The 27716-nt window shown below is 38.4% G+C and overlaps 1 protein-coding gene across 2 annotated transcripts in view; it reads left to right on the top strand.

Moving 5' to 3' along the window:
- Positions 1–22367, top strand: part of BTBD7 (BTB domain containing 7) — a 103952-nt gene extending 81585 nt beyond the window's left edge. For both annotated transcript variants that reach the window (XM_023731753.1, XM_004376688.2), the window contains 8 exons: positions 3589–3797; positions 5343–5418; positions 7788–7948; positions 11598–11741; positions 13308–13497; positions 16583–16761; positions 18063–18506; positions 20502–22367. In XM_023731753.1, coding sequence (XP_023587521.1) covers positions 3589–3797; positions 5343–5418; positions 7788–7948; positions 11598–11741; positions 13308–13497; positions 16583–16761; positions 18063–18506; positions 20502–21317 — 2219 coding nt within the window. In that variant the 3' untranslated portion in view covers positions 21318–22367. The remainder of the gene's footprint in view (positions 1–3588; positions 3798–5342; positions 5419–7787; positions 7949–11597; positions 11742–13307; positions 13498–16582; positions 16762–18062; positions 18507–20501) is intronic.
- The last annotated feature ends 5349 nt before the right edge of the window (positions 22368–27716 follow it).

The following is a 27716-nucleotide window of genomic DNA, read 5'->3' as shown; positions in this document are numbered from 1 at the left end:
GATATGAACAGACACTTCACCAAAGAAGGTATTCAGGTGGCTAACAGACACATGAAGAAATGCTCATGATCATTAGCCATTAGAGAAATGCAGATCAAAACTACAATGAGATATCATCTCACCCCAACAAGGCTAGCATTAATCCAAAAAACACAAAATAATACATGCTGGAGAGGTTGTGGAGAGACTGAACACTTCTACACCATTGGTGGGAATGTAAAATGATACAACCGCTTTGGAAATTGATTTGGCGCTTTCTTAAAAAGCTAGAAATAGAAGTACCATACAATCCAGCAATCTTGCTCCTTGGCATATATCCTAGAGAAATAAGAGCTGTCACACGAATAGATACATGCACACCCATGTTCATTGCAGCACTGTTCACAATAGCAAAAAGATGAAAACAACCTAGGTACCCATCAGCAGAAGAATGGATAAACAAATCATGGTATATCCACACAATGGAATACTACACAACGAAAAAGAACAATGATGAAGCTGTGAAACATCTTATAACATGGAGGGCATTATGCTGAGTGAATTTAGTCACAGGACAAATATTGTATGAGACCACTATTATAAGAACTCAAAAGGTTTAAGCAGAAGAAAACATTCTTTGATGGTAACCAGGGTGGGGAGGGAGGGTGAGGGTTATTTGCTAACTAGATAGTAGATAAGAATTATCTTAGGTGACTGGAAGGACAGTACACAGTACAGGGTACTGTCTCCTTTAAATCTTGCAACAACCCTATGAAATAGGAAGTATAACCTTAATTTTTACAGATAACAAAATTCCAGACTCAAAAAATTTTAAGCAATTTGTTCAAGGTGACTTTGCTACTGTGTGGCAAAGCTGGGATTTCAAGTCCAATCGATATAATTTCAAAGCCCATTTTTTCCTTTCATATCCTGCTTCTTTGTAAACTTCATAAGTTTAAATATACATGTTACCTTTAATTCTTTCTTTACGTCTGCCAATATCCTAGTTTAGTAAGATTGTAACCCATCCTTTCAAATAGCCACCTTTTCTCTAATTTCCCCTGCTTCTGCCCCATACACATCTATCACATTGACTTCCCTGTCAGATGGACTCATCCTACCCAACTCTGTGCCAATGTCTGCTTTAAAACAACAGACCAGCAGAAGTCCCCCAGTGGCTACTGGATGAAGTCTGTCCTCAGCTTAGCTCACCACAAAATCATGAAAACTATCAGAAACTTCATTTTCCTACTTTTCATTAGCATATATTCATGCCTTTGGGTGTCATCTATAGATTTCCTTGTGGTGGTCTTAGTGTTCCTTATAAGGATTTCATTTTCATGTTTAGACTAAATACATTAATCTTATGTTTACTCTGATACCGGCTTTGGTATCAGATGGAAGCAGCTTGGAGAACACCTCACCTTAGTTGCCCATCCAGTGTAAGAGCTCTTTGTGCTCTATTCATAATTTGATGAGCCAACCTCTGCTCCTACACTTTTCTAGAAGGATCCTTATTTTGAGAGAAGAAGGGGACAGTTCTAATTGTTAGAAATTTCCTAATATTGAGTCAGAATCTCCCTTCTGTTAACATCCATTTGTTTCCCAGGACTTGCCCTTGGGATAACAGTGAAGTCAGCTGTTTTTCCTCTGCTTTCTGAAGGTCCATCGGACACTTAAAGTCAGCTCTTCTGTCTCTCGTCAGGTTTCTCTTACATAAGCCAAATAATCTTGTTTGCTTGGTGCTTTTTTCCTGTGACAAGCCTCAAGCTCTCCCTCCCTCTGAGAATTCTGCTATTTTGTCAATGTCCCATGTAAAACTGAGGGCCCAGAACAGAACACAGAGCCCCCACAGGATAGCAGAACAACATTATCATCTTTCACTAGGACTATGTTTGTATTTTGAAAGCCTCTGATTCAGTTTTATGTCAGCCTTGTCACATTTTGCATTCGTTCAGTTAAAATACCCAGATTCTGTTTTATATAGGTGGTAGTTAAGCTGGCTCTCCCGTATCAGCAACTCTTTAATTGATTTTCTTTAATCTAAATGTAGAACTTTATAGTTTTCCTACTTAAATTTCATCTTCATTTTGCCACATCTTTTTTGCCAATTAAGATTCTACTATCCAGTGTGTTGTTAACTGTGTTCCTTAGTTTTAGGTCATCTGGAGATTTTGAAGCATGCTTTCAACATTTTCATCAAAGTTCTTGAGAAACATGGCAAAAACAGAGACCACCCACTACATCTCCAAGTTAATCGGTGCTGCTTATGAATGGTTCTGTTAACCACTGTTCTCTCATTTATCTTACATCTCTTCATCTTACCTGCAAAGATCTCTTTCATACAGTCAACAAATATTTATTTAGCACTTATGTGTAGGAGAGGTGCTGGAGACACAATATAGACAGCAGCCCCAGTCTTTGTGGAGCTAATAATCTGGTGACATCATGAAATATTTGTTAAATACTTTGCAGAAATCAAGTTACACGATTATCTGTGATTTTTTCCCTGAGAAAGTACCATATCAGAAAAGGGAATGAGGCATTACTTTTTGTAGACTCCATATTGGCTACTAGCGATCTTGTATCACCTGAACATGGGATTTTCCCCCCTTTCTCTTCTCACCTTTTGTGGTTTCACAATCACTTTGAGCTTTGGAAGTCTGTAGAGTTCATTGATGCCCTTTCTTTTGGCTACATCTTTTAAAGCTCTGAGCTCATTAGAAAGCAGCCTGTATAGTCACATTTTTGTTGCTGCTGGTGTTTAAATGCCTCTTCTTTCACGTTATCCGGATTGTTTTTTATTTTATAGGAAATTCAGTTATAAAGAATTTCTGTCCAACTTTCACCATTTCCCTTTCCACAGTCTTTGTTACTCAGATTTTACTTACGTTTTATGTTTATATTTTGAAATGGTCGTTCCTAAAGAGAACAGCTGACTATCCTCAGATTTTCTTCTCTTTTTTGTATTCTTAAGACGCTATAGTCACTTTCTCCAAGATCCCGGTCCTTTTCTTTTAAACCACTTATTTCTTTTAGTTTGCCAGAATAAGTGCAAAATCAGCATAAAACTTCAATATTTTGTCTATTTTCTGAGGGATTAAACTATCAACAATGCAAGATATTATGTTTTTACTAGGATGACACTGAGAGCAGATGTCTTCCTAGTTGGCAGCCCAGCCAGCTGTCTCCTCAGGTTTGCAGTCTCTCATCAGTCCAGTGTCACCCATCTCCTTCCTCTGACTGGCCAGTTCCCACAGCTGTATCATTTCTACCTACTCTGCTTTCCCCTTTGGTCCAGTGCTCTCTACTATCCTGTCTTACTCAAGTTTTTGGATTTGCACCTAGATGTTTATTTTCTTCAACAATTGTGAGGATTCCCTGCCTTTTCGTATAGATCAGTTTCTTTAGGGCAGCAGATTTCCTGCAGATGTCATAGTCTGTTGTTACCCCATCCCACCAAGTCTTGGTGATTTCCATGAGATTTTATTTATCTCCTTGAGTTCTTTTTAACTGTTGCTGCTACTTTTAAGTATAGTGCCTGGTACACTGATGTTCAATAAATAATATTTATGATTAATCTCAAGAAGTATTTGCCTTCTCTTTTAGGCTGTGAGGATATCATTGCTGAGAGTATCTCATTAGATACCTTAATTGCCATCCTCAAGTGGAGCTCTCATCCATATGGCTCTAAGTGGGTGCACCGGCAAGCTTTACATTTCCTCTGTGAGGAATTTTCCCAGGTCATGACTTCGGATGTCTTTTATGAACTCAGCAAAGACCATCTGCTTACTGCTATCCAGTCTGACTACCTACAGGTAATCATTTATACACCTCTCAAATTCATTGTCATTCATATGTACACCAAGAAACTCATCTGTACACTATTTTACTTCCATCTAGGGTAGGGTAGGGGGAGAAAAACAGGCTGTGATCAACCTTCCAGGAATACCATCTTCACTTGGTACCACTTTGTGCTCACTGGCCCTTCATGCACAGTGCTACTCAACATTGTGAGCAAGCACAGGTCCTGACCAGCGCTACCGGAAGGAGGTGGAGGCAGTAGGCAAGATCAGAAGCACATTCCAATAGTGGTTTTCTTGGCTTCCGTTAATGTAGATTCAGTATAACTGTTATTTTATTTTTAGTGGAGTATCAGATACTTAGATTGTTGACAGTACCTTAAGCAGTACAAAGTAAGAATGATAATTTCTGATCTACTGAAAATATTAAAAGCTCAGTGTATGTGCTCTGCCAAAGTATAATGTTTTGTACTATTTTAAATCAGAAGTCATTTTTAGCAAATTCTTGTCCTTGCATCATATATCAGTCTAACTTGGTGATTTAAACTAAGAACAGCTTTAAAATATTACAAAAAACATTTTTAGGTAGAGTGTGTTTAAGCTTAATTTTTTTGCATTGGCTATATCCATTTTATGCTGAAAATTATACGACAATTTTAGTACTATGAAGACATAAGCCCATTGAGCCAGTTCTTATTTCTTGTATTTATACTAGAAAAATTATGAAATGCTACCATCTCCGTCAGAAATTCAGTGACAGGTTAAATAACTTACTATCTGTGCTTTTCCTTCTTACATTACTTTGATTACAGTACAAATGTTGTCATAATCGGGTTTGATTTATTTAGGATCTTTCTTCATTAACCTTTGTTCACTCTCCTGACCCAGGCTGTATGCATTATGTTTATGGGAGTTGGGGTTTGTCAGTTCTTGTAGATTATTGTCTTTAGGAGCTTCGCATTTCTTCTTCGAAAGTAAAAAAAACTTGGAGAACAGCCCTTTGCTCTAAGTTTTTAAATAAAGTGTAAAGAAAGAGGGGCACATTGCTGTTTCACAGACTATATTTGAAGGGTCCTCGCCAATCAGTAGAGTACCTTCTGCCAAAACTGGAGTAGCCAGATATGCTCAAGTTGCCATGCTTGTTTTTTTCTGTCCTTGCAGGAAATCTAGTCACTCTATCTTCCTATACTTTTATTTCTTCATCTTGTTCAAAAAATAATTTAAGGCAGCTATATACAAATCATATAATAAGATAAAATAAATTTAAAATGGGTGGAGAGAGCAAGATAGAGCAAAAAAAAAAAAAAAAAATAGAAATAAGAATGAAAGTTTAGCTGGAGCCAAGAGTGAGGTTAATGGATAAAACACATGTAATTAGGTCTTGTATGTTTGCTGCTAATGGACTACAGATTTAAATCTGAAATTTCAAACAGCCAGTGTAAATAGTAAAGCATGATAAGTTGTGTGCTGTATATACATTATGAATTAGGAAAAGTCATTAATGAAATTACCCATATATGTAATTTTACTAAAATAAATATAAACCATTTTCTGTTATAGGCAAGTGAGCAAGATATCCTTAAATATCTGATTAAATGGGGAGAGCATCAGTTGATGAAAAGAATAGCAGACAGAGGTAAGCTCAGAAAATTAGCTTGCACTGTAAGTTTTTGGTGATTCTCATATTCCCAAAAGCTTACTGAAACGCACGCTACATATCAGTCTTGAAAATAGACACTATTGCCTGGTGCAAATAAGAAGTTTTTACAATCAGTAAAATCCTTTAGTGGAGAGGATATACTTTGTTAGAAATATTTATATTGGAAAATTTAATTTGCAACTTTAAAAGGATACTTTTTTATTTTTATGTTTCTGTGTGCCTAAAGTAAATGTTGATTATTCACAGATGTATTAGAATGAATTTTTCATATAATGATTAAAGTGTTACAAAAACATATTGTTGATGAAAGTGTTCTGGAATTAGATGGTGGTGGTTACCCAGCATTGTGAATGTATGACACTGAATTATATGTTTTAAAATGGTTAAAATGGTAGATTTTTTGTTATGTGACTTTTACCTCAAAAAAATATGAAAACAAAAAATTGTTTATTTTTAAATTTTTGTGGAAGTGAAGGAAAAATACCACTTCTGAATGATTTCTATTTGGGGATGGAGTTGGAAGCATCATATGTGGGAGGGTGCGCCTTCAGCTTGGGAAGCTTATGGTTCTCCAGCAGCCTTTTGTTTATGTCCCAGGTTAGTCCACTCACCTCTCCTCTTCCTCTCATGAAATACTATATCCCTATATAGTAGACCCAAATCAACATTTTTTTAATTAGAAAAATTAAATCTAGATTTCCCTTATCATTTTTAATAGCTTTATTAAGATATAATTTATATACCATAAACTTCACTTGTTTAAAGGGTTCAAGCCAATGTTTTTTAGTACACTCACAGAGTTGTCCCGTCACGTTTTTAAATATAATGAAATACCATGCTAAATCTGCCTTTGAACTTTTTCATAGTGTCCGTTTCATATGCTACTACCTAAGCACTAGGGAACAAAGGCAGTTCTCCTATTTTATTTCACCTAATTTATTTTCCTGTGCCTGCAAAAGCCTTTAGTAGTTCTCAGATTACAAAATAATTTGGAAACTTTTTGAAATGCCAGTATGTATAACACTACGTAATCATTATTCATTGATGTCAGGTGGGTGATGATGAAGTGTTATATTTATTATGGGTATATAATAAGCATTCTTGAAAAAATTCCCGTTAAAACAGAATTTTCAGATTGGGTTAAAATGGAAGACTCTTTTGCAGGAATGAGAAGGAAGCAAAGCAAACCAGGCTACATCTTGACTTCAGTCACCCTCACATTTAAGGGTTCTGCCGTTACCTGTTACATATTTGGAAGTTTCATGTAAATTTCATTTGAAAGCAGAGCTCCACTACTTTAAGGAAAAAAAAAACATTCGAAAATCAGTGCCTTTCAGTATATAAGTATGAAGCCAAATCATGGCAAGAAAAAAAATACCTTTTCCACACACGTGCAACACTTTTATTTTGAATGACTCAGAAAAAGCTTAGCTTCTCAAAACAAAATTTCTTTATATACATATGTAGCACATAATTAGAGAGAAATTCTAGTTTGTCTATAGAGTATTTGCAAAAAATGCAGTGTTGATGTTCATGAATTATAAAAGTTGTTATTCAGTGGTAATTTTTTTTAAGAAAAAAAAACTGCAGCCCCCTAGATTGAAGACATGATTGATGATTTCCAAAATTTATGTAATTTTCTTTCCACCTCAATATCATAAGCATATATATATACTTGACATCTTCCCCTTTCACTAATACCCAATGAAGAAAACCTTTATTCTCTGCTCTGGAAGATGGAAATATATTACATGTCAGAGATCAAAGGTTCACTTTTATGTAGTAACATTCCCATGGTATGGAAATTTAGGTTAGGAGACTGTCATAAAAATTTTGAAGTTAGATCCGGTGCATATTATATTTTGCTGCTTTGGGCACCAAGGGATTAATGTCTTATTAAATTGCTGTTAAACATACGGTAGCCTAATGAAAATACTGATAACCTACAGTGACCAGATACAGCACATGTCCTGTGATGCCATGATTGTGCTAAAAACTGGCCACAAAAAGATGAGAAAGCTTAAGAAAAATCCCTGATCAAATAGACTTTGATAAATTGTCATCTTTTCTCCTTGTGAGTTAATATACAGAAAAGAATCCTTTATTCCTTAAGGCAGAACAGTTATAAAAGAGTGTTATTGTGCTGTTGACACTATTCTTTTTCTCTGTCCAAGAACATCTCTATTAAATAAACTTCTTATGACATAAAAATAATTTATTTATAACCTTTTTCAAAGCATATGTACTCAAGTATATTAGAGTGTTACTGAGACTATACTAAAGAAAGAAAGCTTTTCTCTGAATATTTGGATTTGGTTGGAAACCTTTCATTTTCTGTCTCCTAGAGCCAAACTTACTGAGTGGCACTGCTCATAGTGTGAACAAAAGAGGTGTAAAAAGACGAGACCTGGATGTCGAGGAGCTTAGAGAGATCCTTTCTTCTCTGTTACCTTTTGTGCGAATTGAGCACATCTTGCCTATAAACAGTGAAATCTTAAGTGATGCAGTAAGTGTCTTTCTTCATTTGTCCTTTTCATGAAAAGAAAAATACACCAAAGTGTGCTTATCTTGTTTTCTAATCATTATAAATAATTTTACTACTAATTGAATATTGCTGAACCCTTAAGTTCCATGAGGACAGAGACAGATGTCTGTTTGGTTCAATAATGTGTCCCCAGTGTCTAGCACACAGTACAAGTAAATGTTCGGTGAACAAGAGTTCAGTGGGTAAATTGGTCTCAGTTTTGCAGGAGCATAGTTTCCAGGGGAGTTAGTTCAGTCATTTTCCAGTGTAGACCAAGTAGTTCCTCATTAAAAAGGAAAAGGTAGAAATCACCTTTGGAGACTCTTGAAGAACAGCAATACATCACATAGAACAGGAAGGAGAGCAGGGTTTGTTCAGTGTAGAAAGGATGAATGAATCTTAGAATTCTGTTTAACACCCAGTTAAAAATTAATGGAGCAATCATGTTACTTCCATAATTAAAAAAAAAAAGTTGGTAAATTTTTTCAGCTAATAGAATTGCTCGAATTAATGGATGGGAAAAATAAATATTATCAGTATTAGTTCTTCAAAGTTGGTTTATAAATTTAATGTAGTTCTTATAAGTATCATAATAGATTTTTAAACCACACAGAAACATTATAAAAGTCATCTTGAAAAATAAACTGATTTAAGTTCTTTAAAAAGGGCATAATGAAGGAGGGAATAACTCTTCTAGGATCTAAAATATATTTTAAAACTCTATGAATGTTTAAACTGTGATGCTAGTGTAACAGGCAAGACGAAATAGTCCAGAAAAAATCCTAATTAATGTAAGAATTTAATGTATAATGAAGGAGCTATCACAATCGTTGTGGTGCTGGAGTAACTGATCAGCAAGAGGGGGACGTTTGCTTAAACCCTCATTGCACTTGCACACAAAATTAATCCCTGTTAGACTGAAGAATTAAATATTAAATTGAAGCATGGAAAAACTAGAAGAAAATTAAATATTTATGGAATCTCTGATTTGAAAAAATGTTCAGTCTCACTGGTAATCACACCAAAAAAAAGCAAAATAAGACAGTATGTTATTTTTTTCACATGTTAAGCCAGTAATTTTTGAAATATCTCTACCCCCTAGGGGAGGTACAGCTGGTACATTGGTAGCATTGTTGATTGAAGCAATCCAGATGAATAGCAATTATCTGTTATCAAGAGCCATCAGAATGTTCATATACTTTGATAATTCTGCTTTTGCTGGTCTTGAAATAATTCCAAGTGTGGTTTAAAAAAAAACAAAACAAAAATATTGAAAATATTAAAGTTGTCAAGGATTTCATTTTACTTGAATCCACAATCAACACCCATGGAAGTAGCAGTCAAAAAATCAAATGACATATTGCATTGGGCAAATCAGCTGCAAAAGGCCTCTTTAAAGCGTTAAAAGGAAAAATGTCACCTTGAGGACTAAGGTGCACCTGACCCAAGCCATGGTATTTTCAGTCACCTCATATGTATGTGAAAGCTGGACATTGAATAAGGAAGACCAAAGAAGAATTGATGCATTTGAATTACGGTGTTGGTGAAGAATATGAAATATACCATAGACTGCTAGAAGAATGAACAAATCTGTCTTGGAAGAAGTGCAGCCAGCATGTTCCTTAGAAGCCAGGATGATGAGACTTCGTCTCACTTACTTCAGACATGTTATCAGGAGGGACCAGTCCATAGAGAAGGACATCATGCTTGGTAAAGTAGTCGGTCAGCAAAAGAGAGGTAAACCCTCAACGAGATGGATTGACACAGTGGCTATAGCAATGGGCTAAAGCGTAACAAGGATTGTGAGAATGGCACAGGACCAGGCAGTGTTTCATTCTGTTGTATGTAGGATGTAGGACTCATAGGTTGCTATGATTCAGAACCAACTCGATGGCACCTAACAACAGCAGCAGTGGTTTTAAAATACAGATATGCACAAAAATGTTTATTGTTGTAAGTGTTATTTAAATATTTGGAAATAGCCTAATAACACGGAAAATGAAAGTAATTTATAGTATGACTATTCAACAGACTATTCTGTTGCCCTGAATGGTGATTATAAAGACTAGCAAATATAGGAACATGGAAAATGCTAATGATGTAATATAACTTGAAAAAAGAAGATACAAAATATATATACTTTTATGTATTCTAGAATTCAGTTATGTAAAAGTTCATTTGAAAAAGACTGGAATATCATTATTACAGTTATAATAGAGTTATGAGTTTTTTATATTTTATAAATATTATATAATGCTATGGAGCCCTGGTGATGCAGTGGTTAAGAGCTCGCTGCTAACCAAAAGGTCCGCAGTTCAAATCTACCAGCCGCTCCTTGGGAGCCCTAAGGGGCAGTTCTGCTCTGTCCTATAGGGTCACTGTGAGTCGAAATTGACTCGACGGCAACAGGTTTTTTTTTTTTAATATGTAATGCTATCTTTAATCATATAAAAATAATTTTAACTAATGTAGCAATCAGATGCTTATTATACTTAACAAGAGTAATATTGGTGAAGGAGCCTTGTAGTGCAATAGTTTAGTGCTCAGCTGCTAACTGAAAGGTTGAAGGTTCGAACTCACCCACTGGCTGCACAGGAGAAAAACCTGGCAATCTGCTTCCCTACCGATTACAGCCTAGAAAATCCTGTGGGGCAGTTCTACTCTTGTCACATGGGGTCGCTAGTAGTTGGAAAGGATCGATAGCACCCAGCAACAATATTGGCAGAACAGTTTTTGGTTTTGTTTAAAACCTGGGACTCAAACCAAATTGAACCCTCTAGTATTTGGTTTAGAAAAATATTTTAGAACTTTGCTTTAGTAGTCTTAGAAAGTATGTATCTCCCCTCTTAATTCCATGCCTAACACGTAATTATAATCCTTAAGAAAGATTTACTAATAATGACCATTAACCTTAATGTTCTATTAGAATGTACAAGGCAATGGGCTAAGTGCTTTTATCTGCATTACCTTCATTAAATCCTCACAACCACCTTATGAGCAGTAGGTACTTGATTTATATTTATATTCCCATGGTATAGATTAGAGAACAGCAGGGCAACCACATTCAGTCAGTTGGACAGTGCTTTAAACTTAGGGCCGTACATGAGCTCTTAAAGGTAAAATGGGATGCCCATGGTCACATGGCTATTAAATGGGAAGGTAAAGTTTAAGCCAAGTCAGCCTTCCCGCAGAACCTATGTTCCTAGCCACATATTGCCCTTCATCCTTGTACTGTAGACATAGGCCCAGGTAGATGTTTCTGATTGTTGGAGGGAATGGAGTCAGTTCCTAATTGAATAAGGAAAAAAAGTGAAAATTGTTTTTCATTAAGAGTTCTTAAAGTCCAACTCATTATAGTTTTAAAATAATGTATCTCTTTTTAAAAACATCCTTCCTCTGTTAGAGAAAAATGGAAAATTATATATACTATATGTGGTACTAAATTATATATTTTATTGCTGAGCCCTTTAAATATTATGAAACATATTTTTAAATTTCACATATCGCTATATTTTTTAAGTGGTAAAGTTTGGACATTTTTATTTATAGGGACAAATATATTTCTGTTTTAGTTGAGTGTACACAAATCTGTAATTTATCTTAAAAAAATGTTTTATTTTGTTTTTTTAAGATGAAAAGAGGCTTGATTAGTACTCCTCCATCAGATATGCTTCCTACAACTGAAGGTGGAAAGTCAAATGCCTGGTTACGGCAAAAAAACGCTGGTATATATGTTCGTCCTCGACTGTTCTCCCCCTATGTGGAAGAAGCAAAGGTAATGAAAACCATTTTAGGATATTAGACTACTTTATTACACACTATGTATACAACGATGTTTATTCTGGTACTTAAATATTTGGAAATACCTTAAATATCCATTAATAAAGAAAGTGAAAGTAAGTTCTTGTTAGACTACTCAACAGAATCGTTTTCGGAAATGTTTAATTATCAAACGTGTTTTTAAAGCTTAGGTCATGTTAAAATGCTTTTTATAGTTTTCTCACTGTAATTACCTTGTAAATTGTTAACTTGGGGGGAAAATGTCATTTTACAAAATGGTAGTTAAGTATTTTGTGGTCTTGAGGATGGGGAAAATGTTCTAAAAGAAGATTGCCACATTTTGTTTTCCTTAGTAAATGTAAAGAAATGCAGGGCTTCGTGTAAGCTGTTTCTAGAATACCTGACTATTGAGAATTGTGTTTGATTTTAGAATAAGTGTTAAAACTAAGACAGAATTTCAGGCTATTATGTAAATAGTTGGCATTATGTATGTTATAACAAAGAGCTCTCCAAGAAAATATGATAATGTGAAAATGGAATTCTGTAATTTTTATTAGATGCATTCTAAATAGGAACTTTGGGTTGGCATTTTGAGGAACTGACAGTCTTTGAAAGTCAGAAATCACCATTAAACTTTCTAAAACAAATGTAAAAGGCAAAACAATTTGGGTGTAGAATTAAGTTGCCTTTAAATTTTCTCATTTTTGGTCGAGTTTCTAGTTTAAGATGTATGAAGGGATTTGGGGGAAATTTACCTTATTTTGTTGAATAGGTATATAATCTAACTCTTACTGAGTAGTTGGCATTTTGAATAGTTCTAAAATTTAGGGGGAAAAAGCAGAATTGTTGGGTCTGGTCTTTCTGAAATAGATTCAGTACTCACTCAGACAGCTGGAGGACTTCACAAAAGGTTGATTAAGTAATAAAAGGTCTGTAGTAAACTAGATTTCACCTCCATTCTCCTCTGTGTCAAAATGGGACTGTGGAAAGCTAGTCAGACAGTCCTTCTTGGAACTTGCATGTTTCTCAGATGGCTCTGCCCATACACAAGTGAACAGTTGCCCCTAGTGAATGTGAATAATGTTTGTACATTTATCTCAATTTGGCCCTTCTGCAGTTTCGTGAGATAGATTCATATGAAACTAATTTAACAAAATTGGGTTTATTTGTAAGTCTTCTAATTTAATATTAATCTTTAATATTTTTTATTTTGAGCGTTTTTCACTGGATCTGATTTTAGCACATGTACACATTGTTTTCTTTATAGTACTTTTATGTATAATTTATTTCTTATTAATATCCCTCCATCAAATTTCATATACTTCAATTAAAAGCAAATTTTTCAGATTATTATTTCTTTTCAAAGAGGCTCCAAAAAAGATTCTTTAAAAATTAAAGTGGTAGGGTAGTTTCTCCTTTCCCCACTAATTTTAAACCTTATGAACTAGAGACTATAAACTAATTCCCATTTTATATGTTGAAGGCAGTAATCTTCCTCCAGGTGTGATTTAACAGCGATGACGGGTTGACTAACTCTATTAATATTGAATTATTATTCCAGTCAGTGCTAGACGAGATGATGGTGGAACAAACAGATCTTGTGCGTTTGCGAATGGTTAGAATGTCCAATGTGCCAGACACACTTTATATGGTCAGTAACGCTGTGCCACAGTGTTGTCACATGATCAGCCACCAGCAGATCAGCAGTAACCAGTCAAGCCCTCCTTCAGTTGTAGCCAATGAAATTCCAGGTAAGGTGGTAGCTTTTCATCAGGTGTTTATATTTGCATGAATAATTTTATCGTTTTTGTAATTGCTGATCGGACCCCTTTGTGTCTGCTAATTCTCTCCACATTTCAATACCCATTATGCCTTTTTCTCTACTTATAAGCTAAGATTTTTGTTTTGTGTTTTATTTTACATTTACAAGTGTGTACAGTTCTTCAGTTCAGAGCAGAGTTTTCAACCGTGGCTCTAGTGACATTTCCAAAACCCACTGCCATTGAGTCAAATCCCACTCATAGCAACCCTATAGGACAGAGTAGAACTGCCCCTTAGGATCTCCAAGGCTGTAATCTTTTTGGAAGCAGATTGCCGCATCTTTCTCCCGTGGAGCAGCTTGTGGGTTCAAACCGCCGACCTTTTGATTAGCAGCCAAGCACTTAACCACTGTGCTACCAGGGCTCCTAGGTGCCACCAGGGCTCCGTTAGTGACATTTAGGGCTGTATAATTCTGTGTTGTAGGGAGATGTCACGTGCATTGTAAGATGTTCAGCAGCATCCCTGGCCTGTACTCACTAGATGCTGCCCCACCTTCCAGTTGTGACAACCAGCAACGTTTCCAGACATTGCCAGATATGCCCTGGGGGGCAGAATCATCCCCTGTTGAGAACCACTGGTGTAGCAGAATTTTTTTTGTCACCACAGGGTATTTCTCACATTATAAGACCTATTGGGAAGATAATATGAATTTATACCTGGGTCAGGTACTTCTTTGAATCAATATATGCCCCAAAAGAATGTGATGCCCATTGGTTTCCTGGAGATCCAGTTTCTCAACATCTGCTCTTTGAAGTTTGTTTTATTGCCAGCTTATGTGTTATTACTCTGGGGCAGTTGCCCACGGATGGAGGTGTAACTGATATCCCCAAAAATTTCTGAGCAAAGGGCTCTAGTGTTAATTCATAAGAGAAGAAAAAACAACACTGATCCAGTGGTCAGAAATGTATAGCTCTTTCCAGTTACCACTACTCAAAACATACATTGAATAACAGTATGAAGAGAAATATTTCTTTAGCTGATTTGTGTAGCTTTTGTAGCTTTGGTAATTAGCATTATTTTTATAGGCTTGAGTTAATAACAATTGAATATCAGCATAAAATAATCTTAGAACAGAATCTAAAAACCAAAGACATTCACAATTATGAATGCTCAGAAGAATAAGACTTGTTTTTCTGTAGTTTAGCTAATGAGACATGGCTGTTCTGGTGTCGCCCTAGGTCCCTCTCTCCTCTTGCCCACCACACTAAGCAGTATAGCTAGTCTAGCTTAGTGGTGAAGACTTGTGGACTCATCCTGCCTCTGCCTCTTTATTTGTGTGACTTTGCACAAGCTGCTTGCCTCCCAAGGCATTCATTTCCTCATCTCTGAAATGGGGATACTATCTCCTTTCTGGGCTGTTGTGAGAATTTAATGAAGCACCATGAGTAAAACGCTTACAAGTTTGCCTGCACAAAGTAAACACTTAATAAACAATCGTGTCCCTTCCCACAAAAATTAATAATCAGTCACCACTCCAGACAGTTTACCTAATAGCAGTCTGTAGGCTTCATCCCCTCTTCTCCAGCCCTACTGTTTACAAGCCTCAGTGCAGGCTCGGGAACTGTGGTAGTAGCCTCCTCACTGGTGCCCTGTCTCTAATCTTAACTCCCATTCTGTTCTTTACACCAGAGGTCAGCAAGCTTGTTGAGTAAAGGCCCCGACAATAAATATTTTAGACTTTGAGGACAATATAGTCTCTATCACAACTACTCAGCTCTGCCGTTGTAGGTGAAAAACAGCCATAGATAATACCTAAATAGATGTGGCTGTGTTCCAGTAAGACTGTATTTACAAAAACAGGCAGCAGGCTGGAGTTAGCCTTCAGGCCACAGCTTGTCGACCCTGCTTTACACTCCTGCTGGAGTGCTGTCACTCAATCACAGCTCTGATCCTGGCATTCCCTGCACAAACGGCACCTACTGTACACAGGATACAGTTTAAACTCCTCATCACGACACATGCTCTGCCCCTACCGGTCTTTTTATCCTTCTTTCTCAACACCCTTCCTGCTTATACCTTTGAGCCCTAAGCTCTAGCTACGCTAGCTTCTTACACCGTGCTGTCTCTCACTTGAAAACCTTCATCCTGCATCCTCTGCCTGGCTAGTTTCCTCTCATCCTTCAAGATTCCACTCAGGATCCACCTCGTCTAAGAAGCCTTTCCTGCCTGCCGCTGGTCTGGGTCGGGTGCCCTTCCTCCACACCCTTCAGCACCGTGTGCCTGTTTCCTTCCCTGTTCTGTGCTTGTTTGCTTTGTTTACTTCACTGACGCCAGAACTTTTTGAGGACAGGGAGCATGTCTTTACTGTGGGGACTCTGGAGTCCAGTCCCTAACACATAGGACGCAAAATCTTATTTGAATAAAAGAATGAGTGTATTTTGAAGACTTATGAAATACTCTGAGATTCAGAAGAGAATATGTGTGAATAAAATTTTATTCGGACTATGAACTGAACTAATACAACTCTGGAACTGTTTGGTATGGTCAACCTTGAAAAAATAGATGTTTAAAACTATTGCCCTGAAATAAACCTTAAACCAAAAATATCCCTGAAGTCTTAAAACCAAACAGTAGTTTAGCTTAACTAGTAAAAAAGCATTATGCTGTTTTAAGATCTATATGGGATCAAAGTGACAACAGCAACTCAAAAGATTAAATAGGAACCTTAGGGGGCAGTGAGCTTATGTTAATGGGGTAAGAACAACTCAGAAAAGGAGGGTGAGAATGGTTGCACAGCTCAAAGAGTGTGATCCATGTCACTGAATTGTACATGTAGAAACGGTTGAACTGGTGTATGTTTTGCTGTGTATATTCTCAACAACAACAACAAAGTTAAATAAAAATAATTATATGTATATAAATTAACATATTGCCAGGAAATTAAAATACTGTTAAAAAATTGTATAAGAGATTCTGATGCAAAACATGCTTTTTAAAACTCTTATGTGCTCATGGGGTGGTCTTTTGTGTACTCAGCTCATGTATTTTGCTTACACACAGTCTTTCTTTTTGCAGTTCCTCGTCTGCTCATTATGAAAGACATGGTCAGGCGTCTGCAGGAACTCCGACACACTGAGCAGGTGCAGAGAGCCTACGCGCTTAACTGTGGGGAAGGCGCCACTGTCAGCTACGAAATCCAGATTCGCGTGCTCAGAGAGTTTGGGCTTGCAGATGCCGCCGCGGAGCTCTTGCAGGTAGGAAACAGCATTAAACTGTATTTAAAATAGGGAGCCTCAATCATTTTTCAGGGACTATTTAGTCATTCTGAGCAACCTGTTTGGGTTTATATCCTGACTCTGCTGCTTATTAGTTGGTTAACTCGGAGCAAGTTCCTTAACCGCTCTGAGCATCAGTTTCCTTACCTGTAAAATGGGTTGTTGTGAAGATAAGAGGTGCCGTATGTAAAGCAACTGAGTATCTGGTACATAATAAGCATATAAATGGCAGCTGCTAGAAGACCCTTGGTATGAATGTCTGGCAGAGGAAGTAGAAAATTCTAACCCTCCACTGCTCTCTCGCTCTGGTTTGGTCACTAGATTTCAGGTTCGGCCTATTACCATACTTCTAGATCTTCCACATACCCCTCTTTTTTCTTTCTCCTCTCCCTTAAACAAGAAATTTTTTTGCACAGGGGCTCAAACCATACAAGCATGAGAATCAAGGAATGTATGCTTTTTTTTTTTTTTTTTTTTAACCCAGCTGAAAAAGAACACTCATTTCTAATCTGAGGTACGAAAGCAGTAGTATTGGTTTGGCAGTTACGATAGGGTTTGTAAAGTAGTCTGATCATAGCCACTAAAACAGAGCCTAAAATAAAATTTAATTTCATCTGGACAAGTGATTTAATTGTTTTCTGACAACCGAGTCTGCTTCAGCCCACGTCTTCAAAAGGGTAAACATGATACGGTGTTCTTAGGCAGGACGGCGGGCCATTTTTAAGTTCATGATTTTTCTATTTTTGCTGTGGTCTCTATAAAATATATAGTCTGGTTTTCTGTTTATCTGTATTCTCTTTGACAGTCTACATTGTATCTTAATTTATATAAAGTTTTATAATTTAAGTATTTTCATATGTTTATCAAAATGTTAATCAAACTTAGTCATGTATAATGTGTAAGGTATATTATTTTCTAGTCCTTTATTTCAGACTGAGAGTGTTCAGACTTCTGTCAGGGTATTTTAGGAGGATCCTTAGTAGTATACCTTTTCTTCCTTTAGTGTTTAATGTTAATTTTATTAGGAAAGCCCATGTGAATTAGGTTTTATTATGTTTTTTCATTATCGCATAATCTTGCAAGAGATTACTGACCTGCTTGCTGGTTATTAAGGTCATTTTTTTCTTGGGCTTCTGGCCTAGAAAAATGTGTTGTGCCCTTTACTCTTGCTGAATGTGGTTTTCTCAGGTAGCTTACTTAATTCTTTCAGCCTGTAAATTTCCATCTAAGAAATCTGCTAATAAATATTCTTTTTTTTTTCTTTTTTTAATCTTTCTTAGAATCCTCACAAGTTCTTTCCTGATGAGCGTTTTGGGGATGAAAGTCCACTCTTGACAATGAAACAGTCTGGGCGATGTCGGGTTAACAGTACCCCTACTGCAGAAACCATGTTTACAGATCTGGACTCTTTTGTGGCCTTCCATCCACCCTTGCCTCCTCCTCCACCTCCGTACCACCCCCCAGCTACCCCGATCCATAACCAACTGAAAGTGGGTTGGAAGCAAAGACCTCCCAGTCAGCATCCTTCACGGTCGTTTTCTTATCCCTGCAATCATTCCCTCTTTCACTCCAGAACACCTCCTAAAGTGGTCCCTCCTCCAGTCTATTTGCCAAGTGTTAAAGCAGCACCCCCTGATTGCACAAACACTGCAGGACTGGGGAGGCAGACAGTCGCTGCTGCTGCAGCGGCGGCATCAGCAACAATAACGTCTGAGAAACAAGTGGTAAGTCAACACTTCAGTTGTTGTTGTTAGTTGCTGTCTAGTCGACTAACTCACGGCGACCTTAAGTATAACAGAACGACACGCTGGCCAGTACTGCGCCATCTTCATGATCGTTGGTGTGTTTGAGTCCATTGTTGCAGCTCTGTGTCAGTCCATCTCATTAAGGGTTTCCCTTGTTTCCACGGACCCTCTTTACCAAACATAATGCCGTTTTCTGATGACGTGTCAGAAGTGAGTGAGTTAAAGTCTCACCATCCTCACTTCTAAGGAGCATTCTGGCTGTGTTTCTTCTAAGATTGACTGATTGATTCATTCTTCTGGCAGCCCATAGTATATTCAGTATTCTTCGCCAACACCACAGTTTGAACGCATCAGTTCTTCATTGTCCAGATTTCACATGTAGATGAGGCAATTGGAAAGACTAATATTAGAAGCAATTCCTTTGGCCCCAAGAGCCCCACTGGGATTCAGCTGTGCCCAGAAGTGTTACTGACAAACTGAAAGCATAGACTTGAGGGGTATGGAAAAGAGAGAGAGAGATGGTGTAGGTGAATGAGAAAGGACAGAAGCAGAGAGACTGGAGGTGTATGCAGTAGGAGCAGTGGAGTGCCTTCCTTATCCTTATTTTAATTGCAAGTATTACAAAGGGTTAATGGGCAGTGGAGCCCTGGTGGCATGGTCATTAAGTGCTTGGCTGCTAACTGAAGGGTTGGCGGTTCCAACCCACCAGCAGCTCCATGGGAGAAAAGACCTAGCAGTCTACTCCTGTAAAGATCACAGCCTAGGAAACCCTGTGGGGCACGTCTCCTCTGTCGTATAAGATTGCTATGAGGCAGAATTGACTCGACGGCACACAATAACAATGGACAATATAAGTGCATGCACGAGTGTCGTAATGGTCTCCTAAGTCCATGCCTAGAATCTATGCCTAAATTCTAGTCTACTGTTCTGTAGAATCTGTTATTGTACAGAATGCATTGATGGGACAAAGAGGGCAAGTTTCTTAGGCCAAGTGTACCATCAGGGACAACGTTGCAAAAGCCTCCCTGTTCAGAAAATGGGCAGAAAGTTCATCCCCTTGCATCTCTGCCTCCAGCAAGCACGTCCATCAGAGCGCTCGTTTGACTGTGAGTCACAGCAAATGCTGGGAGATACTAATTCAAAAGAGAATTCCATACTCGATTTTACACTGCATTAGAGGTGGAATTTCTGGTTTATTTAATACATTTGACAAAAAATAATGATCTTTAAGTCTTCATACTTAGTCACACACTGTCAGTAGTGTTCAGTATAGAGAAAAACAAATGATAATGTATTAGTTTGGGGAAATGTCGTTAAAATATGGCGTATTAGAAGCTACGGACTAGTGTGCACCTTAGGCCAAGTTATGATTCTTCCTCACTGCCTTAGACCCCGCTACCCACTCTCCCCGCCACAGCCCCCACTCCCAAATCAGAAACAGCAAAGGTTGAAGTGTTTGATAAGCCAGACTCCTGTCCTATTGGCTTGGCCCCCCCGTGTCTATAGTTACAAAAGTTCTACTCCTTTGTATTTTAAATAAAACTCCCTTTAAAGGTAATTTGTATGTTCATTTCAGTCTTGCTTATGATAATGAAAAATTGTGAACAACCTCAATGTCCAGCAGGAGGAGAATGGTTAAGTCATGGTTCATCAACACATGGAATATTACACAGTAATTGAAAATGGTGATTTCAGAGAAAATTTAAGGGTAGAATTATGTATGTGCTAAATTTTGTGAAAATTAATATATATGCAAAGAAAAAAGGTACAAGAAATACCTTGAAATACCTCAAAACGCTAATAGCGGTTATCTCTGGGGAAAGTTAGGGGTGATTTCTTTTTTGCTTTTAGTTTTCTGTATTTTTTTAATTCTTAAAAATAAGCATGTATTACTTCTATAATCAGACAAAATCAGTGAACAAAGAGGGATTCATGGGCCTTTTTTAACTACACCCATTTCTTTTCTGTTTGCAGTGTACACAGCCTGTGCTAAATGATCTAATGCCAGATATCGCCATGGGGGTATCTACATTGTCACTCAAGGACAGGAGGCTTCCAGAACTTGCTGTAGATACCGAACTAAGCCAGTCAGTTTCCAAAGTAGGACCGGGGCCTCCCCAGCATCTGTCGTGTATTCCACAGAGGCATACACACACTTCTCAAAAGAAACACACACTAGAGCGAAAAACAGATGCTAGAGAAAATCAGCAGGAGTATCCAGATTTCTATGACTTCTCAAATGCTGCTTGCAGACCTTCTACTCCTGCTCCTAGCAGACGTAGCCCTCCCCCTTCACACGGTGGATATTTTGGTCCCGATTTGTACAGCCACAATAAGTCATCACCAAGTGGCTTAAAGTCAGCCTACCTACCTAGCCAGACCTCTCCTAAAAAACAGGAGGAAGCTAGGAGAGAATATCCACTTTCCTCTGATGTGCATCTACACAGACAAAAGAATGAGCCGATCCACCTCGATGTCGTCGAACAACCTCCCCAGCGGTCAGACTTTCCTTTGGCAGCCCCAGAAAACGCTGGTAATGGTCCAGCCCATGTCAGGGGACGAACAGCAGTAGAAACTGACTTGACTTTTGGGCTGACTTCTAACCGACCTTCCCCTTCCGCATGTGGCTCTGAAGCTCCAGAAGAGAGATCCAGTAGGAGACTGGCAGACAGCGAGTCCCTGGGCCATGGAGCCCAGAGAAACCCGGATTTGGAAAGAGAGGATTCAGTAAGCAGAGGAAGGAGGTCACCAAGCAAGCCCGACTTCCTCTACAGAAAGTCCGCCCTCTGAGAGCATCCTCCACGTCGTCTGTGCCTAAGATGTGAGACCTCCCATTTATGATGGAACCCAGCAACTTACAGACCAGTTCTCCATGCCAGCTGACGGCTCGGGCTCACATGATCTCATCCTTATTTTTGTATATATGTGTTTATCACACATAGCATGCTAGGAGGGTTGTTTTGAATGCTGCATCTGTCTGTTTTGTGTTTGAACAGTTGTGTGGGGAAGCATTTTTAAGAGCAAGCAAGCTGGCACTTTTTTTCCTCTTTACAAATGATGGAATTTTTTTGCACTTGTATGTTTATTTTATCCGTATTGGTTTTTTATCAGTATGCTAAACTTTATTGCCACATATAAAGGACTGTATTTTCATACTTTTTTGCATTTTACCTTTCATCTACCGATTCCCATGTGCATTGGATTGCACACTAAGATGTATTTTCTTATGAAATAGTTCTGTGTTTATTTTTTAATTATAGAAATTCCAAAGAACCGCACATCAAAATCTTCCTCTCTTTTTAGTAATGATTTTAGTTCAGAATCTTCCTGCTCGATCTCCATTAACATCTTTCTTTTTTAATAAGTCTCGGGAGCTAGTCTGCATTCCTCCAGCGGGAGTCCACTCAGGATCCTGAACTTTTCTGGTTCCGTAAAGAACACGGAAGGAGAAAAGCCTTCCATGCCCAGGCTAAAGCTATTGCTTTCTTCAGTGTGGACTGTGTACCAGAGTCACTGAAAATTCCAGTAGTGTGCGTTCGAGTATCACTAAATGATGTTCTAACGAGATCAAATTAATTGGAATTATAAAGCAGTGGAACTAGCAAACTAAAGGTTTTACTGACTGGGTTTTGGATTCTGAGAGTCGACTCTCCAGCTGAGATGGGTGGAACGAGTGTTTGCTGCCTTCTGTCGTCTTGCTGTCTGTGGGAAAAAACAAAAAACAAAAGGGCTTCAGTCTTACGGATGTCATTTGGTGTTTGTAAGCATATGTTTTCTTTCAGATGTCTTTCAAAGTATGTCTGAATTTTGGTGTCCTATAAAAAGTTGTTGTAGAATGCGTAATGCTTTGTCACCAAAAAAGAAAAGAAAAAAAAATTTTTTTTTTTTCTGGTTAAACACTACATGTCCTACTTGAAGTCCGCTTGGGATGCTGGTTTGGGCCTTTTTCTGAACCACTGCAGCACGGGATATTTTAAGATCCTCTCCCTTGGAAGGGCAATGTGTGAGCTAAGGACTGTTTTTCTTACTCTCTAATGTAAATATATTAGTATTTGAGTTTTTAAATCACTTCAACATTATTTGAACATTCACTTTGTATTTTTACAAACACAAAACAAACACAGCCGTAGCACTTAGAAGGAAAGACACTTTCCGGAAGTTCCTTCCTGTGAAGGAAGTTTGGAAACCTCTTTTCCGTGTATGTGTATATATGTAACTATGAGTCACTCACACTCACTCTAAACTATGCAGGGCTCGGGAGCCTTTCCAAGCTACCAGATACATGAATTACATGCACTTTTAAGTACATAGGTTTCTATTGGGTGTCAACAACTCTGATTTCTCCCAAAACTGTAGTCTCTCTTACAGTCTTTTCCTACTTTACCCTGTGGATATACACTCAGGAATAAGCTGACATTTTAAGAAATCCTAACAGTAGATAGTCTCAAAGATGGAAAACACATCAGTGTATCTCTACACACTGGCACACTGCTGCCACTTGTTCTGCTGCCTGACTAGTTAGCTGCTGCTAGTGCGTTTGTGGATGTTGGTGATGGTGCAGACCGAGCTCCACATCGCCCTGAGGAAACACAAGTCTGCTGGAAGGTCGGCTGAGCATTTCGCTCAAGGCTCCTTTCTTAAAATAGCAAAACATCAAACTCTGTTTTCATTTTTAGGAGGTTTGACTCTAAGATGATGGTGTCTTTTGAAGCCCAATTTCAGTCTGTCTCTCTTCAGAAACAAAAGTTGTTAATCCCATCATATCCCTTAATGTGTATTAATATGTGTTGACATGAGTTATTTTGATACAGTTTTAAATTTATCTTCTGAATCAGACTGTACTGTGCTGGTACTGCCAATGAGAATGAATAGACCTAATTTGGGGGGTTGGGGGGCATTTTTTATCTCTGACCTGGGTTATTGAAATGTTAGACCAGAGCTATTGATCCCACACATTCTTGGCCTAAAATTCATTGAATATTCTTTCATATCCCAAAAATATAAAATAAGGGGTCAGTGTTCATAATGTTGTTTAGTTTATGAAGTTTGCTTTTAGTAGTTTAGTAGTACACGTGGCTGAACTATGTGTATAGAGGGGAAACTGGCTTTAATCCATGAGATTGGGGACTGATGTGACTTGCAGCAGGTAAACGTAGTTCTGTGTGGGGTAGGGTAGGCACTAGTGAACTTTTAATGTACCTTGTGGAGTGTGGTTCATAGGGTAGGTTGAATAGTGGTGTGCCTCTGGCTTTTGAACCCATCTATACATCTTTTTTTATGCTGTACTAAGGTAAATGTGAAGTCTGAGTAAGGTTGCTCTCAGAAAAAGAAAATATATGTGTATAATAAAACATTTAGGCCACAGGAACTGGCATTTTACTTGGTATAGAAATGTGATAAGAACCAAATCATAAGAATACCAGATCTCCTTTAGAGGCCATCGACAATGCGGCCGTTCAGACAATCCCACTTGCAGTACCCACTGTGTGTCGAAGTTAGAGAACTACCATGTAGATCCTAGAGTGGAAAGAGATCCAAGTTTCTTACAGATACTTTTGGTCTTTTTCTTCTATTTTTTGTTTTAGTTTTATGATTTTGATGACTAAGTTCAAAGTCATCTGTGACTCCTAAGGAAAATAGCAGCATGAAAGGCAATTCCTGAACTGTAGTTGTTTAAGTGTTTCATGTAACCTACCCTTCCTCACCTGCCCCTTTAGCTTCTTCTGGGACACGTCCCTAGACCTCAGTTAGCCCGACGTTTCAGTAACCGGTTAGATTGTAGTGACTTCTAGTGAGAGTTCTGTGTGTTTGTCTTTTCGTAGAACTCTCTGTGAAACTTTACCTGATCCTTATTTGAGCTCCCTCAAAAACTTTTTATTACAATCATCATCCTTTGACTTGTTCAGGTTCTAGCAAAGGGCACAATCCTTGTGCAGTCGAGTTCCAGTGGTAATGCAGACAAAATGGAGGGACGGCGATTGCAGCAGCTGAGGGGGCCGCAGAGCGACATCAGCGTGCCGTTTGCTGGAGGTGAAAGGTGAACGTTTCTCAGTAACTACACTAGGCAAAACATGTGTCTTCAGAATATTTAATTTGCCTTTTAGGGAAAAAATGTGTTTCATGAAAACACTTATGAGATACTTTTTTGCAATTCTGAAGCATTTACGCTTTTATCTTAGGACTGAATTCAAAGGGAAATGCTGATTTGACTTTTTTTTTTAGTTATTGGATTGACTTTCAACTTTCTGTAGTTATTAAAACGGCAGTGATGGGTGCTATTCCCGGTTCTGCAGTGGTTTACTTTGTCTACAAATAATTTACTTTCAAATCTCATTACAGTTAATGTTACTAAAAGAATTACTGTGCACACTGCTAAAAGGTGTTTTCGCATTCTCAATAACACTATTATATGAACAATGTTTTAATGAAATGTTAAGTTGTCTTTTTGTCCTATAGATTGCAATGGATGTTATGTAATTATTGTATTGGCAAATCTTTTGATTTTTTTTTTCCTCTAGAAAACCCTAAGATTGTGCATCAGCCTCCCATATTCTGAATATTATAATGGTGTGGCCGTTTCTGTAGAAAGAATACTGGCAAGTGTGTGTGTTAAAAGTAACCTCTGTGTTTGTGTGTTTATGTGGGTTCTGTCTAAGAGATCAGATAGCTCTGGAAGCTTCAATGTGTACCTGCACAGGGCTGTGTCTGGGCTAAGTGGGCAGGTGGTACGGAATCCTGCTCTTGGATGGGGGGCTGGAAGGTCAAGATTCCTGAACTCCACTTGCTGTTTATGTACCACATCTGTACTTCAGACTGGTGGTATCTTAACAACACTGCATTTCTTGTGGTTGTGCTGTTACTGGTATAAAGTCAAGTGCCTTCAATGCTAAAGGCTCAGAAATTTTTCTTAAACTGATTTCATGTCCTATGCAAGTGTTTTCTACAACCTGCATAACCAGTACTTTGTAAAACTTGTTTACGCTTCAATTGTACATAGTGTTTTTTAAAGAAATATATAGTATTTTTATTTAGGTACCTCCAAACTTGAATTCGTCTGTGTGAAGCATTGTAAAACGATACATTTCTCTTTTGAGTACCATTACAGTTGTACAAAGGTTTTCACTGGTTCTATTTTTCTACTGTTACTGATAAGCATGTAACACTGACTTATCCTACATATAGTTGGCATTTCAAATAAATGGCTTGTATAGAACCCGCTGAGTTGGATACAGTCTGTTTTAGCGTGTAGCATACAGCCTTCAGTTGCAGAAATGACTGTTCCCTCTAGGGTAGAATTGGGAGGGTTTTTAGGTGAATGTCTCCTCTGTTTCTAGGATTTCATTTATTCAGAGGCATTTTTTAATTATTAGTAGTATGATTTTCTTGGAAATCACACATATTGGGACATTTCTGAGGACTTCATTTTACAGATTTAAGCAGAAAGTTCCCTGTCCAGGAGTTTGCAGAGGAGGTTAAGCCCCCCACCGATGGGCACCGAGCAGCTGGGGTGGGTGAGGCGCAACAGTCCGTCAGTGAGGACCCAGGCCCGATCCCAGTGGTCACGGCCAGCAGGTGTCGGAGACCTGAGTTAGATTCTGAGCTTTCTTCTCTTTCAAACTGAGGCTCAGTGGTGTTTTTCACCTTGAAAGAGAAAATGGAGTCATGATCTAAAGTCTAGGTTTCTGAGGAAAAAGAAGCATGCAAAATGGAAAGTTTTCTAATTTCCATTTCATAACATTGCTATGAAATAGTTCTTATTTTAAAATTTTGCTTCAGTCATCTCACTAATGAGTTCTGTCCTAGTACTTCACTCTTCATGCCTGCTAGGCGAGTCTCTCTCTTTATAATTTGTACCCACCTTATTAAACTGGGAAGCATCAAGGAAAAATACAGTCTAAGGTTTTTGTGGGTGAACATCTTAAAAATCTGAAAAAGAAGAAGAAATCGACTTTTATTTCCGTACTTTTGGATTATCCCTAGAAAAACTGGAATTCCGGCTAGGTTCCTCAGCCACTTCCCACCTTACCTCTCCTCAGTACATTAACAAACGTTTCTAGTCCACTCTAGTCCGGAGTCTGCTAATGTGAAGCAGCAGAGAAAACAGACGTGATACCTTTAAACTCTTCCTGGAAATGACTTTCATCCTAAAATTAATCAAAACAGTTCAGGGCAGTAGGAGATTTTTGTGGCTGAGGGAAAGACTGGGTTGAAGTGGCCCAGGTATTAATGGAAAGAGTCCAACAAGAAATACGCTGGACTCTGTGCTAAGCACAGACCTGTTGCCATCGAGTCCAACTCATGGTGACCCGATGTGTTAGACGGAGTAGAACTGCTCCATAGGGTTTTCTTGTCTGTAATCTTTACAGAAGCAGATCACCAGGCCTTTCTTCCACAGTGCTGCCAGGTGGGTTTGAATCACCAACCTTTAGGTTAGTAGCCTGGAACAAACTGTTTGCACCAGCCAGGACCACCTTTGCTAAGCACTTGATACATTTTTCCCTTAATCCTTCAATAAATCAGGTACTAGTTCCTTTAGTCTGTGAATTAGGCGCTATTGTTAGTGTCATTTTACAAATGAGAAAACTGAAACACAGCCATAGTAACTTGTCCAAGGTCGCACTGCTAGTAAGTTGGCAGAGCTTGGGCTCAAACCCTGGCAGCCTGGCTCCAGAGCCTGAGGTCTCAGCAACCATGTTGTGCGGCAAACTAGACCATGAGGCATCCAGGCAGGAGGGTCCTGTGCAGAGGTGGAAGGTAGGCATTTGTTTGGCAAACATTTATTTCTCCAGTAAGTATTTGCTGAGCGTCTTCTACCTGCCAGACACTGCTCAGTACTGGGGCAACTGTAATGAACAAGACAGTCACAGTCCCACCCTCAGAGATTTTGGGGTCTCGAGGAAGAAAAGACATTGAATGATTGCAGAGGTGAGGCTGGCCCTGGGGGCTGGGAAGCCTGCCAGGTGCAGGTGCCCAGCAAGGAGGAGAAGGGGAGGTGTCCAGAGAGGCAAGTGGGAGGGAGGAAGGGCTGTACTCTGAGAGGAGCTCCTGAAGGGTGAGAGGTAGGGGAGGGCTGGGCTTGCTCCTCTTGGAGGGCAGAGTAAGGATTTTGTTTTTTGTTTTTTTTTCCCAAGTTAGTCTCCCATACAAAATTTTTATACATACATTGTTATGAGACCCTAATTGCTCACC

This window comes from Trichechus manatus, unplaced genomic scaffold (assembly GCF_000243295.1).
Source record: "Trichechus manatus latirostris isolate Lorelei unplaced genomic scaffold, TriManLat1.0 scaffold00045, whole genome shotgun sequence".
Classification (NCBI taxonomy): domain Eukaryota; kingdom Metazoa; phylum Chordata; class Mammalia; order Sirenia; family Trichechidae; genus Trichechus; species Trichechus manatus.
Note: the sequence above shows the minus strand (reverse complement) of the source record. Positions and strands in the feature narration are given on the sequence as shown.